Genomic DNA, 22291 nt, shown 5'->3' with positions numbered 1-22291 from the left:
AGTTCATTCTGTGTGGAGAGATAGGTTAATCCTGTGGCACAATTTGAAGAACAGGAAGTTCTTTGGTAGTCATTACGACCATTTCTCCCTCAACCAATACCAAAAAGAGTAACAATTATCTCATTAACGGCTGTCAGACGTAGCTTGTGCAGAATGGCTACTGCATTTAAATGCATAAGAATAACTATTCCCACTATTCTAAATTCCCAAGTTTTTAACCAATCACACGATGAAACAAGAAGAGAAATAGAAAAAGCCTTACCTTACCTACACACAACCGAGTCCTTTTTTTTGGTAAGAGGAGGAGGGCGGGTGGGAGACACTACAAGAGTAGTGTCTCGGGTTCAGAAACAGCCCAAATATATAGGTTTCTACTTACCCAGCAGTCCCTGCTCCACCGAAACTCCCGATGAAATTGACTTCCCAGCTGTTCACTCCTCGCTCGCAATGCCTGTGCTCCTGGAAAAGCTGCACAACGAAAAGTTCAGTCCTTGGTCTCTGTTGAATGAGCAGATCATATCCGAAGCAGTGGTTGGCACTTTATTTTGTGTCAGTGCTGAGTTAAAGAAGGTAAATTCCTGATCAATATCCAGTGACCCCTACTTGAATTGTATGTGCATGTGTACCATTGAACAACATAGCTTGTGATGCTACCCTGATGTCAGCTGGCCTGCTGACACTCCTTGTCAAGACTCAAAAATGAAGTACTGGGAGATGACTGTGTAATAATTCTTCATAAGTAAGTAATGTCTTCAGGAAGGAGGGGAGATAATTAGCAAGAAAGAGTATTTTTCTTACATAACATAAGAAATATGAGCAGGCATAGACCAAATGGCCCATCGAACCTGCCCCGTCATTCATTATGATCATGGATGATCTTGGGCTTCAAATCCACCTTCCCACCCGCTCCCCATGTCCCTTGATTCCCTGAGAGACCAAAAATCAGGCTATCCCAGGCTTAAATATATTTAACGATGCAGCATCCACTGCCTTCTGGGGTAGAGAATTCCAAAGACCCAGAACCCTTTGAGTGAAGAAATTTCTCATCTCAACTCTAAATGATCATCTCCTTATCCTGCGACTGTGCCCCTGTCTTCAGCATTGCCTTGCCAGCGGAAACAGCCTTTCAGTGTCTACCCTGTCACGCCCCTTCAGAATCTTGTATGTTTCAATGAGATCAACTCTCATTCTTCTAAACTCCACATTTACTTAGCCTCTCATCATAGGACAACCCACTCATTCCAGGGACCAATCTAGTGAACCTTTGCTATACTGCCTCCTATGCAAGTATATCCTTCCTTAACTGCACGCACAATTCCAGGTGTGATCTTACCAAAGCCCTGTACAATTGTTAGCAAGACTTTTTCTTATACTCCAATCCCCTTGTAGTAAAGGCCAACATACCATTTGCCTTCTTAATTGCTTGCATGCTAACTTTCTGTGTTCCTTGTAGGAGCACGCCCAAGTCTTTCTGAACATCAACATTTACAAGTTTCAAGCCTTTTTAAAAAAAAGTTCTGTTCTTCTATTCTTATGACCAAAGTGAATAACCTCATATTTCCCCACATTATACTCCATCTGCCATCTTGTTGTCCACTCACATAACCTGTCTATATCTCTTTGCAGCCTCTCTGTGTCCTCCTCACAGCTTGCATTTCCAGCTGACATTGTGCCATCAGCAAACTTAGATACATTCCTCTCAGTCTCTTCATCTAAATTATCAATATAGTAAAAAGCTGAGGCCCCAGCACTGATCCTTGCAGCACTTCACTAGTCACATCGTGCCAACTTGAAAATGCCCCATTTATGCTTATTCTTTGCTTCCTGTCTGTTAACCAATCCTTTGTCATGCTAATATATGACCCTCACCTCCATGAGCGCTGTTCTTGCCTATTAACCTTTTGTGTGGCACCTGATGCTTTTTGGAAATCCAGGTACACTGCATCTACTGGTTCCCCTTTATCCTACTAGTTACATTCTCAAAAAATTCAAATACATTTGTCAAACACTATTTCCCTGTCGTAAAACCATGTTGACGTTTCCTGATCATACTATGATTTTCTAAGTGCATTAATGAAGATTTCCCTAATAATAGATCTCAGCATTTTCCTGACGACTGATGTCTGGCTAACCAGTCTGTAGTTCCCGTTTTCTGTTTTCCCTCCTTTTCTTGAATAGTCGTGTTAGATTTGCTAACTTTCAATCTGCTGGGCCTGTTCCAGAACCCAGGAAATTTTGGAAAATTATGGCCAGCGCATCCAGTATCTCTGCAGCTATTTCTTTTATAACCTCGGAGGTATGCCATCAGGTCATGGGGATTTGTTCGATTTTAGTTCCTTAAGTTTCTCCAATACCTTTTCTCTACTGATATTATTTACCTTTTTTTCCTCACACCCTCTTAGCCCTTAGTTTATCCTCTGTTTCTGGTATGCAACTTATGTCTTCTGTTGTGAAAAGAGGCAGAAAATATTTGTTCAGTGTCTCTGCCATTTTGTCATTTCTCATAATTTCTCCTGTCTCTGCTTCTAAGGGACCAATGTTTACTTTAACCACTCTCTTCCTTTTTATATACTTGTAAAAGTTCTACGATCTGTTTGAATATGCCCAGCTAGTTTCTTCCCGTATTCTATTTTTTCCCTTTTTATCAACTTTTTGGTGTTCCTTTGCTGCTTTCTAAAACTTTTCCAATCCTTTGCAACATTATAAGTCACTACTTCTAATCTAATACTATTCTTAACTTCCTGAGTAAGCCAGGTCTTCTTTGTTCATGGGATGTGGGTATTCCTGGCAAGGCCAGCAGTTATTGCCCATCCCTGATTTCCCTTGAGAAGATGGTGGTGGTGGTGAGCCTGTCTGTGTGGGTGTGTGTATACACCTTGTTAGTGCTGTTAGGTAGGGAGTTTCAGGATTTTGATCCACCGATGATTAAGGGAATGGCAATATATTCCCAAGTCTGGATGGCGTGCGTCTTGAAGGGGAACTTGCAGGTGGTGGTGTTTCCATGCGCTTGTTGTCTTGTTCTTCTGGGTTGTAGAGGTCGCAGATTTGGAAGGTAATGTCGAAGGAGCCTTGGCGAGTTGCTGTAGTGCATCTTGTAGCTGGTACACATTATGGCCGTGGTGTTGGTGGTGGAGGGGAGTGAATGTTTGAGGTGATGGTGGAGTGCCAATCAAGTGGGCTGCTTTGTCCTGGATGGTGGCGAGCTTTTTGAGCGCTGTTGGAGCTGCATGCAACCAGGCAAATGGGGAGTATTCCATCACACCCCAGACTTCTATGCCTTGTATATGGTGGACAGGCTTTGGGGAATCAAGAGATGAGTTGTTTGCTGCAGAATACCCAGCCACTGACCTGTTCTTGTAGCCACAGTATTTGTGGGGCTGGTCCAGTTAAGTTTCTGGTCAATGGTGAGCCCCCAGGATCTTTGATGGTATAGCATTCAGCGATCGTGATACCATTGAATGTCAAGGGGAGATGATTAGTTTCTAATAAATAGTCTACACAGGATTGTGTTGAGCTTGAAACATGGCTGTGTTTAGAGTTGGCCTCAAATATGTCTGCCACTGTTCAAGAATTAAAAGCAGCCAAAATCTGTGCAAACTTTTCCTTCTCCCAATCATCTTCAATATGAAGGTGCTTTCACATTGAGGGATTACAGCCAACTACAGACTGCAATTTTGCTGTCAGCTGTCCTAAACACAAACAACCTCATTGTAACCCCATAATGAAAGAAAGACTTGAATTTGTATAACACCTTTCACAACCTCATGATGTGATAACATGCTTTACAGCCAATAATGTACAGATTTGAAAATTGTGTGTGTACGAAATTGCTATTAGATCAAGTGCTTCTTGCCATGCAAGTTAAATGTGGGGAGCTGATCCTATGTGATTGCAGTTCTGTCCTATGAAGCAGCAGGTCTGCGGAGACCTGCACTGCATGGCTAATCCTAACTAGGGAGATCAGTGACTGGAACATAAAAATAATAAATACACTTCAAATCTATATATTTCACAGCTTTCTACACAGATATATTCATATTTTTCTTCTCCTGTAATTTTCAAGTACTGGAAAATTAGAACAGTATTAATGTTTTTGTCTCCAGTGAAAAGATGCATTGCATGTGTTTGTTAAAAGAGAACTGTGGGATGTCCTGAGGATGTGAAAGGTGCTAAATAAATGTTTTTCTCTTTAATTGTAGGGCTTGAGCTTTTCTGATCTTTCCTCCTAGCTCATTCCCTTTATATTTGGAATGATTCTTATTGTTCCTTCATGAATGAATGTGTCCCTTTCGAAGTGCTATGATTAATATTGTACAGACCCTAGTTTCTTCCTCCACTTTCTGTCATCGCTCTGTGCCCCCTATGAGCTCGTCTTGTCTCTGAGACCCAACTCCTCCCTTGACCCCATTGCCACTAAACTATTGACCACCCAACTTACCTCCCTGTCCCTTGTACTAGCTGATTTTTAAATAGGTCCCTCTCCTTAAGTACTGCCCCTCTAACTTTCAAGACCCTGCAGTTGAACCCCCAAACTCAAAATGCCACCTTGACCTGGCAATCTTCTGCTCCGTCTGCAACCTCCTTTTCCTCTCCAGAGTTCTTGAACCTGTTGCCATCTCACAAATCTTGTCGTTCCTGTAGTTTCATGTTTGAATTGTTCCAATGAGATTTCCATTCCTGCCACAGCACTGAAGTGGCCCTAACCAAAATCATAAATGATATTATTTGAAATGTGACTATGATACACTATCCCTCCTTGACCTCTTTGCAACCTTTGATACAGGTCATCACACCATCCTTCTCCACTGCCTTTCCTCCATTTTCCAGCTCAGTGTTATTGCCCTTGCCTGGTTCCACCTTGCCTGTCCGATTGTAGGCAAAGCATCTCTGGGGATAGATTTTCTTCCCACTGCTGTTCCATGTTTACTGAACTAGTATTCCAGAAGCCTAGGCTAATGCCTGGGAGCATGGTTTCAAATCCCACCATGGTAGCTGGTGGAATTTAAATTCAGTTAATTAATAAAAATCTGGAATTGAAATCTAGTGTTAGTAATGGTGCCATGAAGCTATCATCAATTGTCATAAAAGCCCATCTAGTTCACTAATGTCCTTTAGGGAAGGAAATCTGCCGTCCTTACCCGGTCTGGCCTACATGTGACTCCAGACCCACAGCAATGTGGTTGACTCTTAACTGCCCTCTGAAATGGCCTTGCAAGCCACTCAGTTGTCAAGGGCAATTAGGGATGGGCAACAAATGCTGGCCTTGCTAGCGACACCCTCATCCCATGAAAGAATTTTTTTTTTAAACTGTTGGAGTCCCCCGAGAATCTATCCTTGGGGCCTTTCTTCTCATCTACACGCAGTTCCTTGGCAATAATATCCAAAGACATGGGATTAGCTTCCATGTGTATGCTACTGATACCCAGCTATACCTATTTACCAATTCCCTTAACTTCGCCATTGGCTCTGGGTTCTCGGACTGCTTGTCCAATATACAATCTTGGATAAGCTGCAGTTTCTTCCAGTTAAATCTTGGGAAGACTGAAGCTGTCTTCGATCCCATCGCAAAGTCCATACGTTTGTCACTGATTTCATTCTGGCAACAGGCTGAACCAGACTGTAACCTCAGCATTCTATTCAACTCCATATCCTTGTTACTGATCTAAATGAAATTGGCTGCTGATGTCCTAACTTCTTGATTGGGGGTGGGGGGGGGGGGGGGGGGCTCTGGGAGAGATGGTAGCAAGCTAAAATATAGTGATCTACTAACTCAGACACTGAAATGTTTTCAGAATACCAAGCTTTGGAGAAAGATAATATTGAAATTGCTATCTTCATGCTCCATCACTAGGATATTTTCCTTTTAGAATGGGTACTGAGTTTTTGTAGTACCATGAAGATGCATCAACTTTGCTGAAAAGCCTTAATGTGAGCATTATGTGTGAATGGTTCATTTTTAGTATTACTATGGCTCTGATCTCATACACCTTTTTTATTTGCATAGGAAATAATATTTAGTACAGGGTATAAAATCTAAAACATGGGAATTGTCAAAAGTTGTTTGAAGGTTTTCATGGTGAGAGCAGTAACGTTGATTAATACTGTTACTGTTTTACACCACGTGAATCTGAAAAGAGCAGTTTCCTTGAAAAAGGAGTTCTTCGAAGTACTGGCAGGCCTCAACGTTTCAGGTCACGTACTCTGCCTGTCGTTTGGAGGAATTGTCTCCAGACGCTCTCCGAACACTGCTTTATGTACTGCAAAAATAGTTTTCCATTCCTTGAAACTTGTGAATATATTCACAAAACAAATTGAGGCACTAGTTTTTTGAAAGTGCAGCATGTGTTCTTGAAGTTGAGAGGTAGTGTGATCAGAAGTAAATTCATGTAATGAAACAATCTGTAGAATTGTGTTTCAATTTCTTCTCCCTAATTATTTCAGAACTAAATATCAGTTTAGAAGCCTTATTCTGTAGACCTGAAGTGCTTGCTATCTTTTGATCATTGCTAATTGAAAATATTTTTTTGATACCTGGTCAAAGGCTTCACTAGATTATTACATAACTTGTCCAACAGCTGCCACTGGATGCAATTGTACACATTGGACTATGCAACAATATATGCATTTTTAGGTAAGATCTAATGATTTCTGCCATTGAATGACGTACCTAAATTGATAACAAAATCTCAAGTGTACTGCTTGGTCAGCTTCATGTGCATACCATTTTTTCATTTTTCTGATTTTCTCTCCCCTCATCTCTGGAAAACAGTGTTATGTGCTGGGACATGGGAAGGCATTTGATACCATTCCCAGAACTGTTGTTTGTGTGGGAGCCTAGAGAGTTAATATCAGCAGCCATGGAGAGCATAATAGCTGAGCCTTGTCCTGTCTTTATCTGATCAGTTGTACGGCTGTTGCTAGAGGGGTTGTTGTATGGTGATCAGGAGTGGGAGGTCTATCTGATTTTATTTTAAAACCTATGTGTGTTTAGGCAAGTTGTGGAGTATTGATTTTAAGAATAAAAAATTTAGACTTTAAGTATTTCTGTGCCATGTTTAAGGGTCCATGTTTTGTTTTATGTTGTCTCTTACCTCTTCAGTTGTCTATTTTGACATGTAGAACTCTTGCGCTTTAGGGGTATAAACTGGTTCTGTATCACAAATTCTTCTTTGAACATCTCCCACTGATCTGTAATTTTACCCAATAACAGATTTGCCCAGTTTACTGTGGACAGTCTCTGTTTCATCCCATTAAAGTCATCCTTCTCTAAATATAGAATCTTAGTAGCTGTTTCACATTTCTCCCTTTTCAACATTAATAGAACGTGATCATATTACGGTCACTATTTGTTAAATGTACATGCATCCTTCTGCTGTTAACTACAGAGCAGTGTGAGATGATGCCTTTTGGCAGAAGGGTTAGGGACAGGCAATATAGACTCGATGGCACAGTTTTAAAGAGTGTGCAAGGACAAAGGCACCTGGGGGTTTGTGTGCATAGATCTTTGAAGGTACCAGGACATACTGACAGAGTAATTAGCAAAGCATATGGGACCTTGGGCTTCATAAATGGAGGTATTGAATACAAAAGCAGGGAAATTATGCTGAACCTTTATAAATCTCTGGTGAGGTCACAACTAGGATATTGCATCCAGCTCTGGTCACCACACTTCAGGAAGGATGGGTACAGAAGTGATTTAGCAGAATGGTTCTGGGGATGAGGGATTTTAGCTACAAGGTTAGGTTGCATAAGCTGGGGTTATTCTCCTTGGAGCAAAAGAGATTAAGGGGAGATTTGATAGGTGTACAAAATTATGACAGTTTTAGGTAAGATAGACAAAGAAAAGCTGATGGTGCAAGGACTAGGGGGCACAGAGATTTAAGGTTTTGGGCAGGAGATGCAGGGGGGATGTGAGGAAGAACTTCTTACTCAACGAGTCGTAATGATGTGGAACCCGCTGACTAGAATGGTGGTGGAAGCAGAGACGACGAGTAATTTCAAAAGGAAATTGGATGGGCACTTGAGGGAAATAAACTTGCAGGGCTATGGGGATGGAGTTGGGGAATGGGACTGTTTTGGATTGCTCTACAGAGAACCGACATGGAGTTGATGAGCTGAATGGCCTCCTTCTGCGCCATTATGATTCTCTTTGGGCCACATGCCCTAACCTGTCCTTCTGCTGTACTGTTTTAATACACCTTTCCTATTTCTGTCTCCTAGTTTAATCACTTTACATCTTTTAGTTTTCCCTCTACCTATGGTGCATAAAGCACAATTTCTGACTCTTATTCTGCTCTCTTCATTGTTTGTTTTCAGACTGTGATCTATTCTACCTTTTCTATCTGAACCCTCTCCCTGCTTACTAGTAGTTTAAAGTCCTCATGGACTGCCCTATTTATCCTTTTCTGCTAGAACCCTGATCCCAACCCTGTTCAGATGAAGCCCGCCCCAATGGTACAGTTCCTTCCCTTCCCAGTATTGGTGCTAATGCCCCATGAAATCGAATCCCTCTTTCCCACTCCACTCCTGCAGCCATGCATTCACCTTGCTGATCTGCTTATCCCTATGTCACTTTGCACGTGGTTCAGGTAACAATACAGAGGTTTTAACCCTCGAGGTTCTGCCCTTTAATTTAGCTCCTAGTTCCTGGTATTCTCCAAATAGGACCTCTTGCCTATTCTTTCCTATGTCATTGATTCCAACGTGGACAAAGACGACTGGATCCTTCCTCTTCCTCGCCAGTATCCTTTCAAGCCGATTCGGGACGTCCCTCATCCTGGCACCAGGTAAGCAATAAACCCTGTGAGACTCTTGATCCTGCTTACAAAGGATGCTCTCTGTCCCCCTAATTATTGAATACCCTACAACTACCACATTACACTTCCTGTCCTCCTCTTCCTCTTTCTTCTTCCCCCTTGGACAGTCTCCTGCTCCAAAGATGCCATGGTCCACATTCTGGCTGTTCTTCCAAAAATCTTTATCCTTATCCTTACAGGTATCAAGTACATTGTACCTGTTGAATAGGATCAGTTTCTCCAGTTCCTTAGTCTCTATCTCATCTGGGTTCCCCTTGATTTTGTATCGGTTGCATAAATTGCATTCTGAACCTGTACCTCTCTACGAAATGTGACTAAAGTCTGGAGCAAACTGTCTAGATACTGCTCCCCTTCCCTTATGTGCCGAGTGCCTCCAACTCTCACTCCAGCTCATTGACTCTGAGCTGGAGAGATTTGAGGCGGAGACATCAACTCAAGTACTGCAGATATTTTCGCTCGGAACAGTCTTGCTGTCCACAAACCCCCATATACTACAGTCCAGACATACAACCTGCTCTGCCATATCGTAGTCTAATTTATATATAATATTTATATCTAGTTTATAGTTTATTTTTTTCTGTTTCTGTACACGAACTTGCACTAAGCAGTGGATAAAATTTTTTATGTACATAACTGCCTCAAGCATACATGAACCAATATAGGAAATGGAGGCTAAAAATACCATAGCACTGCCTTTCACCTCTGCACCGAATTCCCAATTGCACCAAATTCCTGACTTTAGCACTCTGTTAATGCTGAACTCTTTTCACGACCACTTTATGCTACTACCTGCTCTCTTCTATGCATTTAATACTTGCAACAATCTCTCATATTTGACTTTCCTTTATACACACCCCTGACCCTGTTGATAGTACTTTGTGTCTGATGCTTTGCCCTTTGGTAAGCTCATCTCCTTTCCAGTTACGTGTAAATGAATCACTTTCTCAAAAAAAATGCTCTATGATGTTGGTGGTAGTGACATGGCTGTTTTAATGCCTACCCCTAGTTGTCCTAAGAAAGCAATGATGAACTTTCTTGAACTCTTTTGCAGTCCTTGTGCTGATACTCTCATGAAAGTGTTGGTAAGCAATTCCAGGATATTTATCCAGTGACATAGAAGGAACTGTGGTACATGCCCAAGTTATGATGGTGTGTGACTTGGAGGTAATGGTGTTCCCATGATGTTGCTGCTTTGTTCTTTTTAAAGGTAGGGGTTTGGGACTGGGAAGTACTTGGCAAGTTTCTGTAGTGCAGATGGTACTACTGCAGCCATAATATGCCAGTTGAATGTTTCCAGTGGCAGAAACACTGATCAAATGCACGACACTGTTCTGAATGCAGTCAAGCTTATTGATTATTATTACTGCAACTTTGGTCCCCCCTCCAAATTGCCTCCAAAGTTTGTCACCCATTTCCTTACCTGTTCATATTTTAGTTTTTTTTCTTTTCTCATCTTTGGAGTGTCAATGATGTTTTAAAAGTTTAAAGCTCTTTGTAAATGAAAGTTGTAGACAGTATATCTGAGCATTCCTTTTAACTTTAAGATTCCCTCACCAATTGGACATTGAAAGTGATCCCAGAGAGTGGTGAACCTGTGGAATTCTCTACCACGGAAAGTAGTTGAGACCAAATCATTAAATATATTCAAGAAAGAGTTAGATATAATTCTTAGGGCTAAAGGGATCAAGGGATACGGGGAGAAAGTGGGAACAGTGTACTGAGTTTGGATGATCAGCCATGATCGTATTGAATGACGGTGCAGGCTCGATGAGCCAAATGGCCTACTCCTGCTCCTATTTTTCTATATGTTCAGTCTATTTCCCTTTTCTAAGACTCCCGCTCTAATTTAATCCCTTTGATTGTATACTTGTCCCAAGTTTTTTCAGCCCAAAAATGCTTCACATTTCTTACTGTTAAGTTTAGATACATTACAGCTATAATATAGAAAATGTGTACACAGATTTACCAGAATAATACCAAAGCTTAAAGAGTTAAATTATGAGGACAAGTGCGTAAACTTGGTTTGAATTTCCTTGAGTTTAGAAGGTTGAGAAGAGATCTAATTGAGGTGTTTAAAGGATTTGATAGCGTAGATACAGAGAAACTATTTGTTCCCGTAGATGTATCAAAAAGGGAGCACAATCTTAAAATTGGAGCAGGTCATATGGAAGCACTTCACTACAATCTAAGGGAAGTGGAAATCTGTGTGGATGCTGGGTCAATTAAAATTTTCAAGTCTCAGATTGATAGATTTTTTTAGTAAGGGTATTAGAGGATATGGATAAATGGAGTTGAGGTACAGATCACCTGTGCTCTAATTGAATGGCAGAACAAGCTTGAGTGGCTGCCTGTGTTCTTAGGCAGAATTCACCCAGGTAACTGAATATTACACTCATAACTTGAACCTTGTAGATGTTTGTGAAGATTTTGAGGGGTCAAGAGCACAGATTATTTTGTAAAAGATAATAGATCCGTACAACATAATTTAGTTTGAAAAAGTGTGTTGCGTTTTTGATTTCTCTAACTACATTGCTGGCAACAATGGAAACAATCAGATCAGGCGGCATCTGTGGAGAGAGAAAGTTAGGGTTAATATTTCAAATCTATGACCTTTGATCAGAACTGAGTGTTTCCAGCATTGTGTTTTTATTTCAGATTTTATAGACTCCTGCAGCACAGAAGGAGGCCCTTCGTCCCATTGTGCCTGTCTAGCTGTCTTCCACAGCCCTGCAATTATTTCCCTTTCAAGTATAAATTCAATTCCCTTTTGAAACTTACGATTGAATCTGCTTGTCCCACTCTCTTTGGGCAGTGCCTTCCAGATCATCATAACTTGCTGAGTAAAATAAATTCTCCTCAACTCTGATTTCTATCATTTGAATTATTTTATTTTTTCTTTTAACTGGTAATGGTGTTACGGGTGTTTCCTTTTGTTAAAATTTGAGAATCTATATTTTAAAACTGAAAAGGGATTCCATAGATGCTGGAACTTAGGGTGTGTTTTTTTAAAAAGAAGGGTTTGAACTGTAAGCAGTTACTGGAAGGCACCTGTTTTCAAATAAAAAACCAGCAGGGTTTGTTTTGAATTGGAGAGATATTTACAAAGAAGTAACAAGCCAAGATTTATAGATGTCTGGAGACTAGGACTTCTGGAAAGTATTGGTTTCATTTTTAACTATTAGAACAGACAGTTGCTTCTTGCCTGTCAGGAGAAGACAGCTGATCTCTTTCTCTTGAAAAGAAACCCTGTATTTCCAATGTGGTGGATTCCTATTTCCTCCTGTATTTGAAGGAACCTTGCATCGAATGTGTGTGCACTGAAACCTCGTTGCTGCCTTCCTGCTGTAAGACTTATTTGGAGCCTTCAGTAGCTGCATCTCTTGGAAAGCCTACCCAAACTGATCATCAACATCACCTGGAAAGAACTGTTCTGGGAAGCTCCTAGAGACGGCCACCTATATGCATTTGCAGCGCCTAACCAAAACAAAGGACGTCTTTCCATACCTTCTTTTCAGCCTAAGTTTTTTTTTCATTATTTCTTTTTCTTTGCAACAGCTGTAAACAAAATCCCCTTTATTTTTTTTTCCCAGTTAACCGTTGTGTATGTATATGTGTGTGAAGGCTAGGATAAATAAGGGCTTTAATATTGTAATTTGTGTGTGTGTTGTACTTTTATTATTGGTTAAAACTTGGTTTATAATCAGATTTTTTTTTTGTTAACGAAACCTGGTTGCTGTGTTTATTCTGGGGGAAAAATAGATTACATGATTGACTATCAGTAAATGGGAAAATTTAAATATATGTTGTGGCCTGTGGAGAAGTGGGACTAGAATAAACAGTGCACTCCTCCTGCCTCATTTGTAACAATTTCATTACTTTATAGTTGCTTTATGCTGAACCACATTATTGGTACAGTCTATATTTAATTCAAAGTTGTTTTATTCAAATCATGCAGGAAAATAAACCTTGCATTGACGTGGACTCTGACCAGTGAAATTCACTGCTTAATCCAGTTTCAACCCCCCAAAGCAGCTAACCTTCTAGGGCCAGTTGACCTGAGTTTTGAATCCAGTGTTGACGTTAATAAGGAAGTCATGATGTACAGATTGCGAACTGACATGGAAATTGTTGATGCCATGCGGGAGGATGTTGCTGTCTGTGGAAGTGAGAATGAGGAGGAGGCTCAAGGTTGAGAATATAGTGAGTTGACAGTTACAGGAACAGCCACACTAGCCAAATCTGTGTGATTCCTGAGGAAGTGGCTTCCAACTAAGCCAGATGTTGTCTTAACTTTGCGCTGACTAGACTTCACAATTTTGTGGATTGATATGCAGTTGGTAGGAATTAAACAAAAAAACATATAGAATTGTACAAAGTTATAAAACCTTGCAACTTGTACAAATTTTGATCATGTGTATTTCAATAGCATTTTTGGTGCTTTATACCATCTTTGTGTTCCTGTAGATGCTGCTGTGTTGTTCCAATAATTTTGCTTAATTTGCATTGGTGGTTATTTTCAACCAAAATGTGAATTTAAATTAAAAGTAGACTATAGCGGTCATTACCTTGCAGTTGCATCATACTGAACCGTGTTACTGCAATTGATCCTTACTTTTTGGTTGGTTTTGAACTGAGACTTTTGTAGCTTAAACTAACTTCTGCACTTCAACAGGTCAATCTTATGAAGTCCGAATGCTAGATAACCGAAAAATAGGAGATTTACCAGAAATAAGTGGAAAAATGGTTAAGGTGGGTCACTTTTTTATTAAATGACAAATGTTTTAGTAAATGACAAAGAATATAAATAGAAGCATGTTGCTGTATACTTAGTTGTAGTAATCCGAATGTGATTTTTTTTTTCCTTAGTGTATAATGTGAACCTAGACAATAGGTGAGAAGCCTTTGGCTGGACAATTAATCCCCACTAAAGCAGCAGTAAGAAAGTAGCTAGCTTTTAAACCCTATTTCTTACAATTAGTCGAAGACTTTCCTTGTTTTATTGAATCCGGGTAGAAGCATTCTTCCATATATTAAAACTATGCTTTCAATAGTTGTTCCTGCTCTTCTATTTCTGCTTTGCATTTGTTTCTCCTTTGTCATGTTCTTTAAGGTGTTATTTATGTTAGAGATAATATGATGCATTTGTTATAGGCAACTTTTTGATTTTTGCCCCACCTTGGCATTCAAGGTTTACAAATGTATTTCTGTTACCTGAAGTTGATCAGTGTTCAATTGTTAACCAGAAAGTTGGATCTGATATCTGAAGTGTTCTGCTTGCCACAGTTGGTGTATTTCATCACTTTTTATCTAGGTTGCGAGTGTATTTTCCTTTTAGTACAGTGAAAATCTGTTGGGGGTCACAACAAGTAAGATGAAGAATTCAAATAACAATTCATAAACAAGTCAGGTAAATAGATTTGAAAATAGTAAAGAGCTGCATACTGTGTATTATTTGTACATTAAGATTAGTTTACATAATAAGCCATGTGTTCCCACAGATGTATTGCCAGCAAGGATTGCTAGGTAATTTGACATAAGCACCCTGGCCACTTGCACCAACCTCCCCCCTGTTGTAGCATCCCAATTGCTAACTTGCCACACCCCTTGCCAAGCTGTTCCAGTACAGCTACAACACTGGCATCTACCCGGCAATGTGGAAAATTGCCCAGCTATGTCTTGTACACGAAAAGCAGGACAAATCCAACCCGGCCAATTACCGCCCCCATCAGTCTACTCTCGATCATCCGTAAGGTGATGACGGTGCTGTCAAGTGGCACTTGCTTAGCAATAACCTGCTCAGTGATGCTCAGCTTGGGTTCCGCCAGGGCCACTCAGCTCCTGAAATCATTACAACCTTGGTTCAGACATGGACAAAAGAGCTGAACTCGAGGTGAGAGTGACTGCCCTTGACATCAAGGCAGCATTTGACTAGGTATGACATCAAGGAGCCCTAGCAAAACTGGAGTCAATGGGAATCCAGGGAAAACTCTCCGCTGGTTGGAATCATACCTAGCGCAAAGGAAGATGGTTGTGGTTGTTGGCGGTCAATCATCTCAGCTCCAGGACATCACTGCAGGTGCTCCTCAGGGTAGTGTCCTAGGCCCAACCATCTTCAGCTGCTTCATCAATGATCTTCACTCATAAGGTCAGAAGTGGGGATGTTTGCTGCTGATTGCACAATGTTCACCATTTGCAACTGTTCAGATACTGAAGCAGTTCGTGTAGAAATGCAGCAAGACCTGGACAATATCCAGGCTTGGGCTGATAAGTGGCAAGAAGCATTCGCACCACATAAGTGGCAAGCAATGACAATCTCCAACAAGAGAGAATCTAACCATCTCCCCTTGACATTCAACAACATTACGATCGCTGAATCCCCCACTGTCAACATTCTGGGGGTTACCATTGACCAAAAACTGAACTGGAGTAGCCATTATAAATACCATGGCTACAAGAGCAGGCCAGAGGCTAGGAATCCTGTGGCGAGTAACTCACCTCCTGACTCCCCAAAGCCTGTCCACCATCTACAAGGCACAAGTCAGGAGTGTGATGGAATACTCTCTACTTGTCTGTATGGATGCAGCTCCGACAACACTCGAGAAGTTCAACACCATCCAGGACAAAGCTGCCCACATGATTGGCACTCCCTCCACCACCGATGCACAGTGGCAGCAGTGTGTACCATCTACAAGGTACACTGCAACAACACACCAAGGCTACTGGGGCAGCACCTTCCAAACCCATGACCTCTACCACCTAGAAGGACAAGGGCAACAGATGCGTGGGACCACCACCTGCAAGTTCCCCTCCAAGCCCCAGACCATCCTGACTTGGAACTATATTTCTGTTCCTTCACTGTCGCTGGGTCAAAATCCTGGAACTCCCTTCCTAATAGCACTGTCTATGTTCCCACACCACATTGACTGCAGCAGTTCAAGAAGGCAGCTCACCACCACCACCTCGTGGGCAATTAGGGATGTGCAATAAATGCTGGCCTAGCCAGCGACACCCACATCCCATGAAGTGAATTTTAAAAAAACTTTGAGATAAGTTAACTTCACCATGACTAAGAATTGAACTTGAGACAGATTTGTACCATCTTAAACAGAAGGCAAAAATAATTACATGTAGAGTCACCATAATATGTTTTAAAAAGACATATGTGGGTCATGTGCTGTTTCCTCTACTTAACAGTAGTCAAGTTTGGCAAAAATAAGATTTCCATGATTCACTGCCTTTGTATGTAGAAAACAATTTGTACCTTCTCAACCCTAGAGTATCGTGCGAGTTGTATTCCATGATCGAAGACTCCAATACACCGAGCATCAGCAACTGGAAGGATGGAAATGGAACCGGCCTGGTGATAGACTTCTTGATTTAGGTAAGTTTTCTGCAATAGACTAGCCTCTTTCTTGTGTTATGTTTTCCCCTCCTTTCTCACAGACCGTTATTATAGTCTGTGCAAGCCATAATAAAGCGATAAGCTTGGCGAGCCTCAGGTGCAAGTCGCCACGTGGGACTATGCCAATGTGGCAATAACGGAGTCCTGCCTCACAGAAGGGGAGATTTGGGAACTTAATATTCTTAACTACAGGATAATCAGGAAAGATAGGGGAGAAAATGAGGGCCTGCTGGCAGTATTAATCAGAAAACTATTATAACACTGGAAAGGGATGATGTGGTTTAGGTGCCAAAGGCACAGAGGAGCTGTTATGCTACTGTGTGTATACAATAGGCCACCAAATAGTGGGAAGGAGACAGGAGCGAATTAGCAGGCAGATTACAGAAAGATGCAAGAATTGCTTTGTAGTGATAATTGGGGATGTCAGTTATCCTAACATAGACTGGGATAGTGTAGAGGGCAAAGAAGGTGAGGAATTCCTGAAATATGTACAAGAGAACTTTAATGATATTAAAAGGAGGCCTATGACAATTGTTTGGTTCATTATGGATTCAAGAACCAAGCTGAATATAGAAAGTACAGAGGGGATCTTAAAAAAAAAAGTGAGAATGAGGGACAAAAAGTGAATGAGTATAGATTTGTGACTAATGTAAAAGGGACCCCAAAAGTCTCCAGTAATTACACAAATAATAAAAGTGTAGTCAGAAGAAGAGTGGGGCTGATTAGAGACCAGAATGTTTATCTTATGGAGGCAGAGGGCATGACAGAGGTACTAAGTAAGTACTTAGCATCTGTTCACTAGACAAGAGGATGCTGCCAGTGTAGCAGTAAAGGAGAAGGCAGTAGTGATATTGGATAGGATAAAAATGGATAAAGAGGATGTACTTAAATGGTTGGCAGCCCTCAAAGTAGAAAAGTCTCCCAGTATTAATTGCAAGCATCATAAGGGTGGAAATTGTGGAGGCTCCAGCCACAATCTTCCAAACCTCCTTGGATATGGGTGCCAGAGTACTGGATGATTGCAAATGTTCCACACTTGTTTAAAAAGGAGAGGGGGACTAACTCAGCAATTACAGACCAGTCAGTGTTATGTCAGTGGTGGGGAAACTTTGAGACAATAATCCAGGACAAAATTAATTGGCATTCAGTAAAGTATGAGCTAACAAATGAAAGTCAGCTCAGATTTGTTGAAGGCAAATTGTGTTCAACTAACTTGATCGAGTTCTTTGAAGTAACGGAGATGGTTGATGAGGGTAGTGCAGTTGATCTGTATATGGGCTTTCAAAAGGCTTTGACAAGATACCATATAATAGACTTGTTAGAATTAAAGCCCTTGTGATTAAAGGGGCAATGACACCATCAGTTGGTTAAGGGACAGAAAGCAGAGAGTGGTGATAAATGGTTCCTTTTCAGACTGGAGGGAGGTGTACAGTGGTGTTCCCCAGGGTTTGGTTTTAGGGGACCACTGCTCTTTTTGATAAATTAACGACATGGAGTTGGTATGTAGGGCATAATTTCTAAGTTTGCAAATAGTAAGAAACTTGGAAATGTGGTAAACAATGAGGTAGGTAGGTTATTCATTCTATTCAGGTACTGGTGTTCTTCCATTACATACTGGGAATATTGCATAACTTCCATTGAACTCAGTTAGAAATCCAACTTGTTTTGAAACTTGGAAATGTAGTAAACATTGAGGCAAATAGTAACAGACTCCAGGAGGACTGGTTAGATGGCTGACATATGGCAGATGAAGTTTTGTGCAGAGAACTGTGAAGTGGTGCATTTTGGTAGGAAGTGTGAGAAGGCACAATATGAACCAAATGGTACAATGGCCGAGACACTTGGGGGTGTATGTACACAAACCTTTGAAGGTGGAAAGACAAGTTGAGAAGGCTGTTTAGAAAGCATGTGGGATTCTTGGCTTTGATAGAGTACAAAAACAAGAAAGTTATGCTAAATGTTTATAAAATGTTGGTTAGGCCTCAACTGGAGTCTTGTGTTCAGTTCTGGGCACCACACATAAGGAAACATGTCATGACCTTGGCGATGGTGCAGAAAAGATTTATTAGAATGGTACCAGGGATGAAGGACTTCAGTTATGTTGAGAAGCTATGGTAGTTCTCCTCAGAGCAGAGTAGGCGAAGAGGAGATTTAATAGAGATGTTCAAAATCATGAATGGTTTTAATAGAGTAAATAAGGAGAAACTGTTTCCAGTGACAGAAGGGTCAATAAACAGGGCACACAAAGTCAAAGTGATTGGTTAAAAAAAAAAGCAGGAGTGACAGGAATTTTTGTTTTTACGCAGCAAGTTGTTGTGATCTGGGATGCATCGTCTGTTCGCGTAGTGCAGTCAGATTCAATAGTAACATTCAAAAGAGACTTGGACAAATAATTGAAGGGGAAATAAATTAGGGAAAGAACAGGAGAGTGGGATTATTTGGAGAACTCTACCAAACAGGTACAATAAGCTGACTAGCCCCCTTCTGTTTTCTAACATTCTGTGATTCTATGTTAATACTGGGTGTGGAAGCATTTTTCTCCTCTTGGCCCCATCTTGAGATCAAGCAATTTTCTGCCTCAGTGTTGCGCTGTTGCTTCACAAGAGCAGCCCTGTCATATGACACTAATATTTTCAAAGGCATTCCTACTGCTGCCTTCCTCAGTGTTGGTCTATACTGAACCATGGACAGTTTTGTGCTGTTAAAAAAATTTCTAAATAAAACTAAGGCAAAATTAAAGTCAGTAATTAAAGAGCAAAGTTAATCACTGTAACTACAAGATCTTCATAACACCCAGAAGTTGGTATCATTTCTGAAATCATCCGCATGAGCAGAATCGTCCAGGTAGTCAGTGATGAGTACATGGCACTAGATTTTCATTAGACTTGCACTTCCCCACTTACCTTCTATGGGCTTTTGCACTTGAAATTGCAGTGTTTAGCAATCCAGGAGACCGTGGTGTCTTCTACAGGGGACCTGAGGCCTGACTGTACAGGGCAAGCATCTGTATATCTCCTCAACCAATCAGATTGAAGAATCTCCACTGAGATACACAGGGCTAAAAACTCATTTGCCCCATTTTTTGAGTGCAGGGGACACGATCCATGACCTGCCTGCTCCAGGTCCATTGGAGGTGGACACCATGCAAACTTGCTGCTCCCACCTCATTTACCTGACTATAGTGTGGAACCAAGCGGGTTCCTGGGTGCTGGCAACCTCTTTGTGTTGCTGGTTACCTTTGCTAAGCAGGGTTCCAAACAGTGTTGTGCTGAGACCATGTGGTGCAACCAGTGCTTTGTTCTTAAAAGTAGGCAGTCCCTCTTAAAGGCAAGCTGTACTGAATAATATTGCCGGAATTTAAAACATGGAAAATGGAACACCAGGGCAAAGAGAGGTTTCCAAGTGACTGATGGACCTCTTAGTGGTGGAAGTGGGCAGGAGGCAAGATGCTGTGGTTCCACAGAGGGCCCAAAGGCCTCAACAACCACCCTCAGAAGGGTGTGGGAGCAAGTGGCCAGGGAGGTCAACTCTGAGTCTGGACGTGAGGACCTGCCAACAGTGCCACGAGTAGCTTAATGACCTCAAGTGGTGGTCAGTGAATGCATCTTCATCACAACTACCCATCGCTCCATTGACTTCTCGCACTGCTCAATGCGCCAGTCACCCAGCAGCCCTACCTGGCACTCAGGACCTGCACCTAATATCCAGATACTCTAATATAAAAGCAAAATACTGCGGATGCAGATACTCTAACTCGCCTTCACCCACCTACCAATTCTACCAGCCTCACACCCACCTCTCACTGTCTCTACATACCTCCAGCTGTTCAGCTATAGCCTGCACATCGCCCAAACACAGTGCTGCACAAATCCTGACATTCTGCCCTCTTTTGCAGGACCAAGTGGCACACAATAGAAGCATAGAACTAGCAGGGGATAAGGACACCTGCATCTCTGAGCCCTACATAGAACATGACTCTTTGCATTATGGGTCCGGCTGCAGTAGAGCCTGTTGCATCGCTGCAACATTGAAGATATCAGTATGTTCCTGCCTTATGCCCCTTCTCAATTCCCACCACACCCTCATCCTGCCGTCTGGCATGATGAGCAAGCTGTTGATGGTGTGGCCATGGACCTTTTGCTTTACATCGCGCCCTGCCTTCTCCCTCGCTCTTCTGATTTCCTGCTTTCAGACATCCATGAATTGCCACCTATCCGCCCACAGCAGCCCAAGAAGGAAGAGAGAGAGCGCAACAGCACTACTGAAGAGGCCCTGATCTGATCTGACACTCACAGCCACTCACTCAGATACAGGCCCTGTACGTGCCTTGGAGGCAAGTGTAGAGTCAGCACGTGGTTAGTCCGGACATGATTGGCTTCAGCCAGGCTGGGGGAAAGGATAGTTCGTTTTCCAACTCACTGGCGAACGAGGTGGCAAACATGTTCTGCTGCAGAGGACTTGGATGAGAACCATAACAGGGAGGCACCCAGGAGACCACTGATGGACATGTACACTGAAATGCTGGCTGCATTGGCTGGCTTGACAGACTCCGGTCACTGTGAAGGAGCATGGAGGAGTCCGTCTCCAAATTGGCAGAGGGCATCGTGCAGAGCTTGCCCTCTCCAGCCTATGTTCCATCTCCCTGACGTCCTGCAGACCCAGAGGCATTGCCACTGTTGCCTCCATACCTTTTGCAGACTTTGTGTGGACAGGTCACCTGCTTTTCTGCCATCCCTGTGAGGATGTAGCAAATCCAGGAACTTACCGCAATACCTCCAAAAACACTCCAGAGAACTTCCAGACATTTGGCAAGAGCAGAAGTTCTTAAAAATGACTTTTGGGTGCAATTTGGGTGCCTAGCCCTTTAAGGAATGTTATTTCAGGGCCAGCCACTGCTTGTTTGTAGAGTAACAAGTGAATACGTTGCCTGGACCTGCGTGGTCCAAATTTGATATCCAAATTTGCTGGTTGGGTTGTGTGACATCAGGATATCCTCCTTCACAGCCTTTCAACGCACACTGCGGATGTCCTTCTCCAAGACCGTGTTGCTCTGGAAGTGGTTGGCTCTGCAGCATGCTTCAGTAAAACTGGGCTAGGCCTCTACTGCACTATGGAGATGAATTTCTTGCCAACATAGATTAAACCAGGAAGTGTAAGTTGGAGTATTTAATTCAGTGTTAAATTCTTTACAGAACGGGAAATAAAGATGGAATGGATAGAAAGAGATGAGAGATGGTAAAAGACTCCACAATTAAAGAAATTAATTTTCAGTGGTAGAGAGCTTGTTTGGCAGTAAATAAGACTTAACACACCATTAAAAATTCACTTAAATTTGAATGAACAAGGTGTAAATTTTCCTAATGTTTATTGGTAAGTACCTCAGCACACCCTTCCATGGACTCAAATGCCGAGTCTCTGAATGGGATATTGTTATGGTGAAGCTTCTGGAGGCACAGGGCAACTTGAGCAACAACTTCCTGATTTCTGCGTTTAACTGCACCTGCGTGGTTGCTGGAAGCTTTCAGATTTACTCTTTAATAACGCTGAGCGCTGTTAACCTCACTGTTGGTTATACTGCAAAATATAGGTCAATGTGTTTCTAAAAATGGGGGTATGGTCCATACAGTACAAGGAACGGAGGTTGTATTCGGTTTGAATTTTATTTTTTGAATGAGTGATTTATCGCCTTCTCTTTCCCAACACTTTTCCTCATAGATTTATCTAATTGATCCTTGGTTATAATTTAACTAGCATATTGAGCGGTGTTAACACCTTAGGCAAGGCGCAATCTTTTTTTAATTGAATTTAAGTATAAGAAAAACTGGTAGTTCTCAGATGGCTGAATGGGCTGACCATACCACATAATAGTGAGTTATATAGACTAGCAAGGTCCAATCCTTATCCTGTGTTGGACCTCTTTTTACATTACCCAGCATGTACACTTCATAGTTTAGTTTCTCTCAAGTTAGCTGATCATTTGGAGGAAGAGGAGAGAACTGGATGGGTGTAGTTTATGTTTTATAATGAATAGCTAAAACACTGACATCAGTTGTATTGATTTTATTAAGTGCCT

General features: G+C 41.7%; 1 protein-coding gene across 2 annotated transcripts in view; it reads left to right on the top strand.

The window, feature by feature from the left end:
• The window catches only part of LOC137370102 (upstream-binding protein 1-like), a 111759-nt gene that overhangs the window by 37336 nt on the left and 52132 nt on the right, over nt 1–22291 (top strand). For both annotated transcript variants that reach the window (XM_068032242.1, XM_068032244.1), the window contains exons 3-4: nt 13489–13565; nt 16092–16197. In XM_068032242.1, coding sequence (XP_067888343.1) covers nt 13489–13565; nt 16092–16197 — 183 coding nt within the window. The remainder of the gene's footprint in view (nt 1–13488; nt 13566–16091; nt 16198–22291) is intronic.

The sequence above is a fragment of the Heterodontus francisci genome, chromosome 5 (assembly GCF_036365525.1).
Source record: "Heterodontus francisci isolate sHetFra1 chromosome 5, sHetFra1.hap1, whole genome shotgun sequence".
NCBI classification, from domain to species: Eukaryota; Metazoa; Chordata; class Chondrichthyes; order Heterodontiformes; family Heterodontidae; genus Heterodontus; species Heterodontus francisci.
Note: the sequence above shows the minus strand (reverse complement) of the source record. Positions and strands in the feature narration are given on the sequence as shown.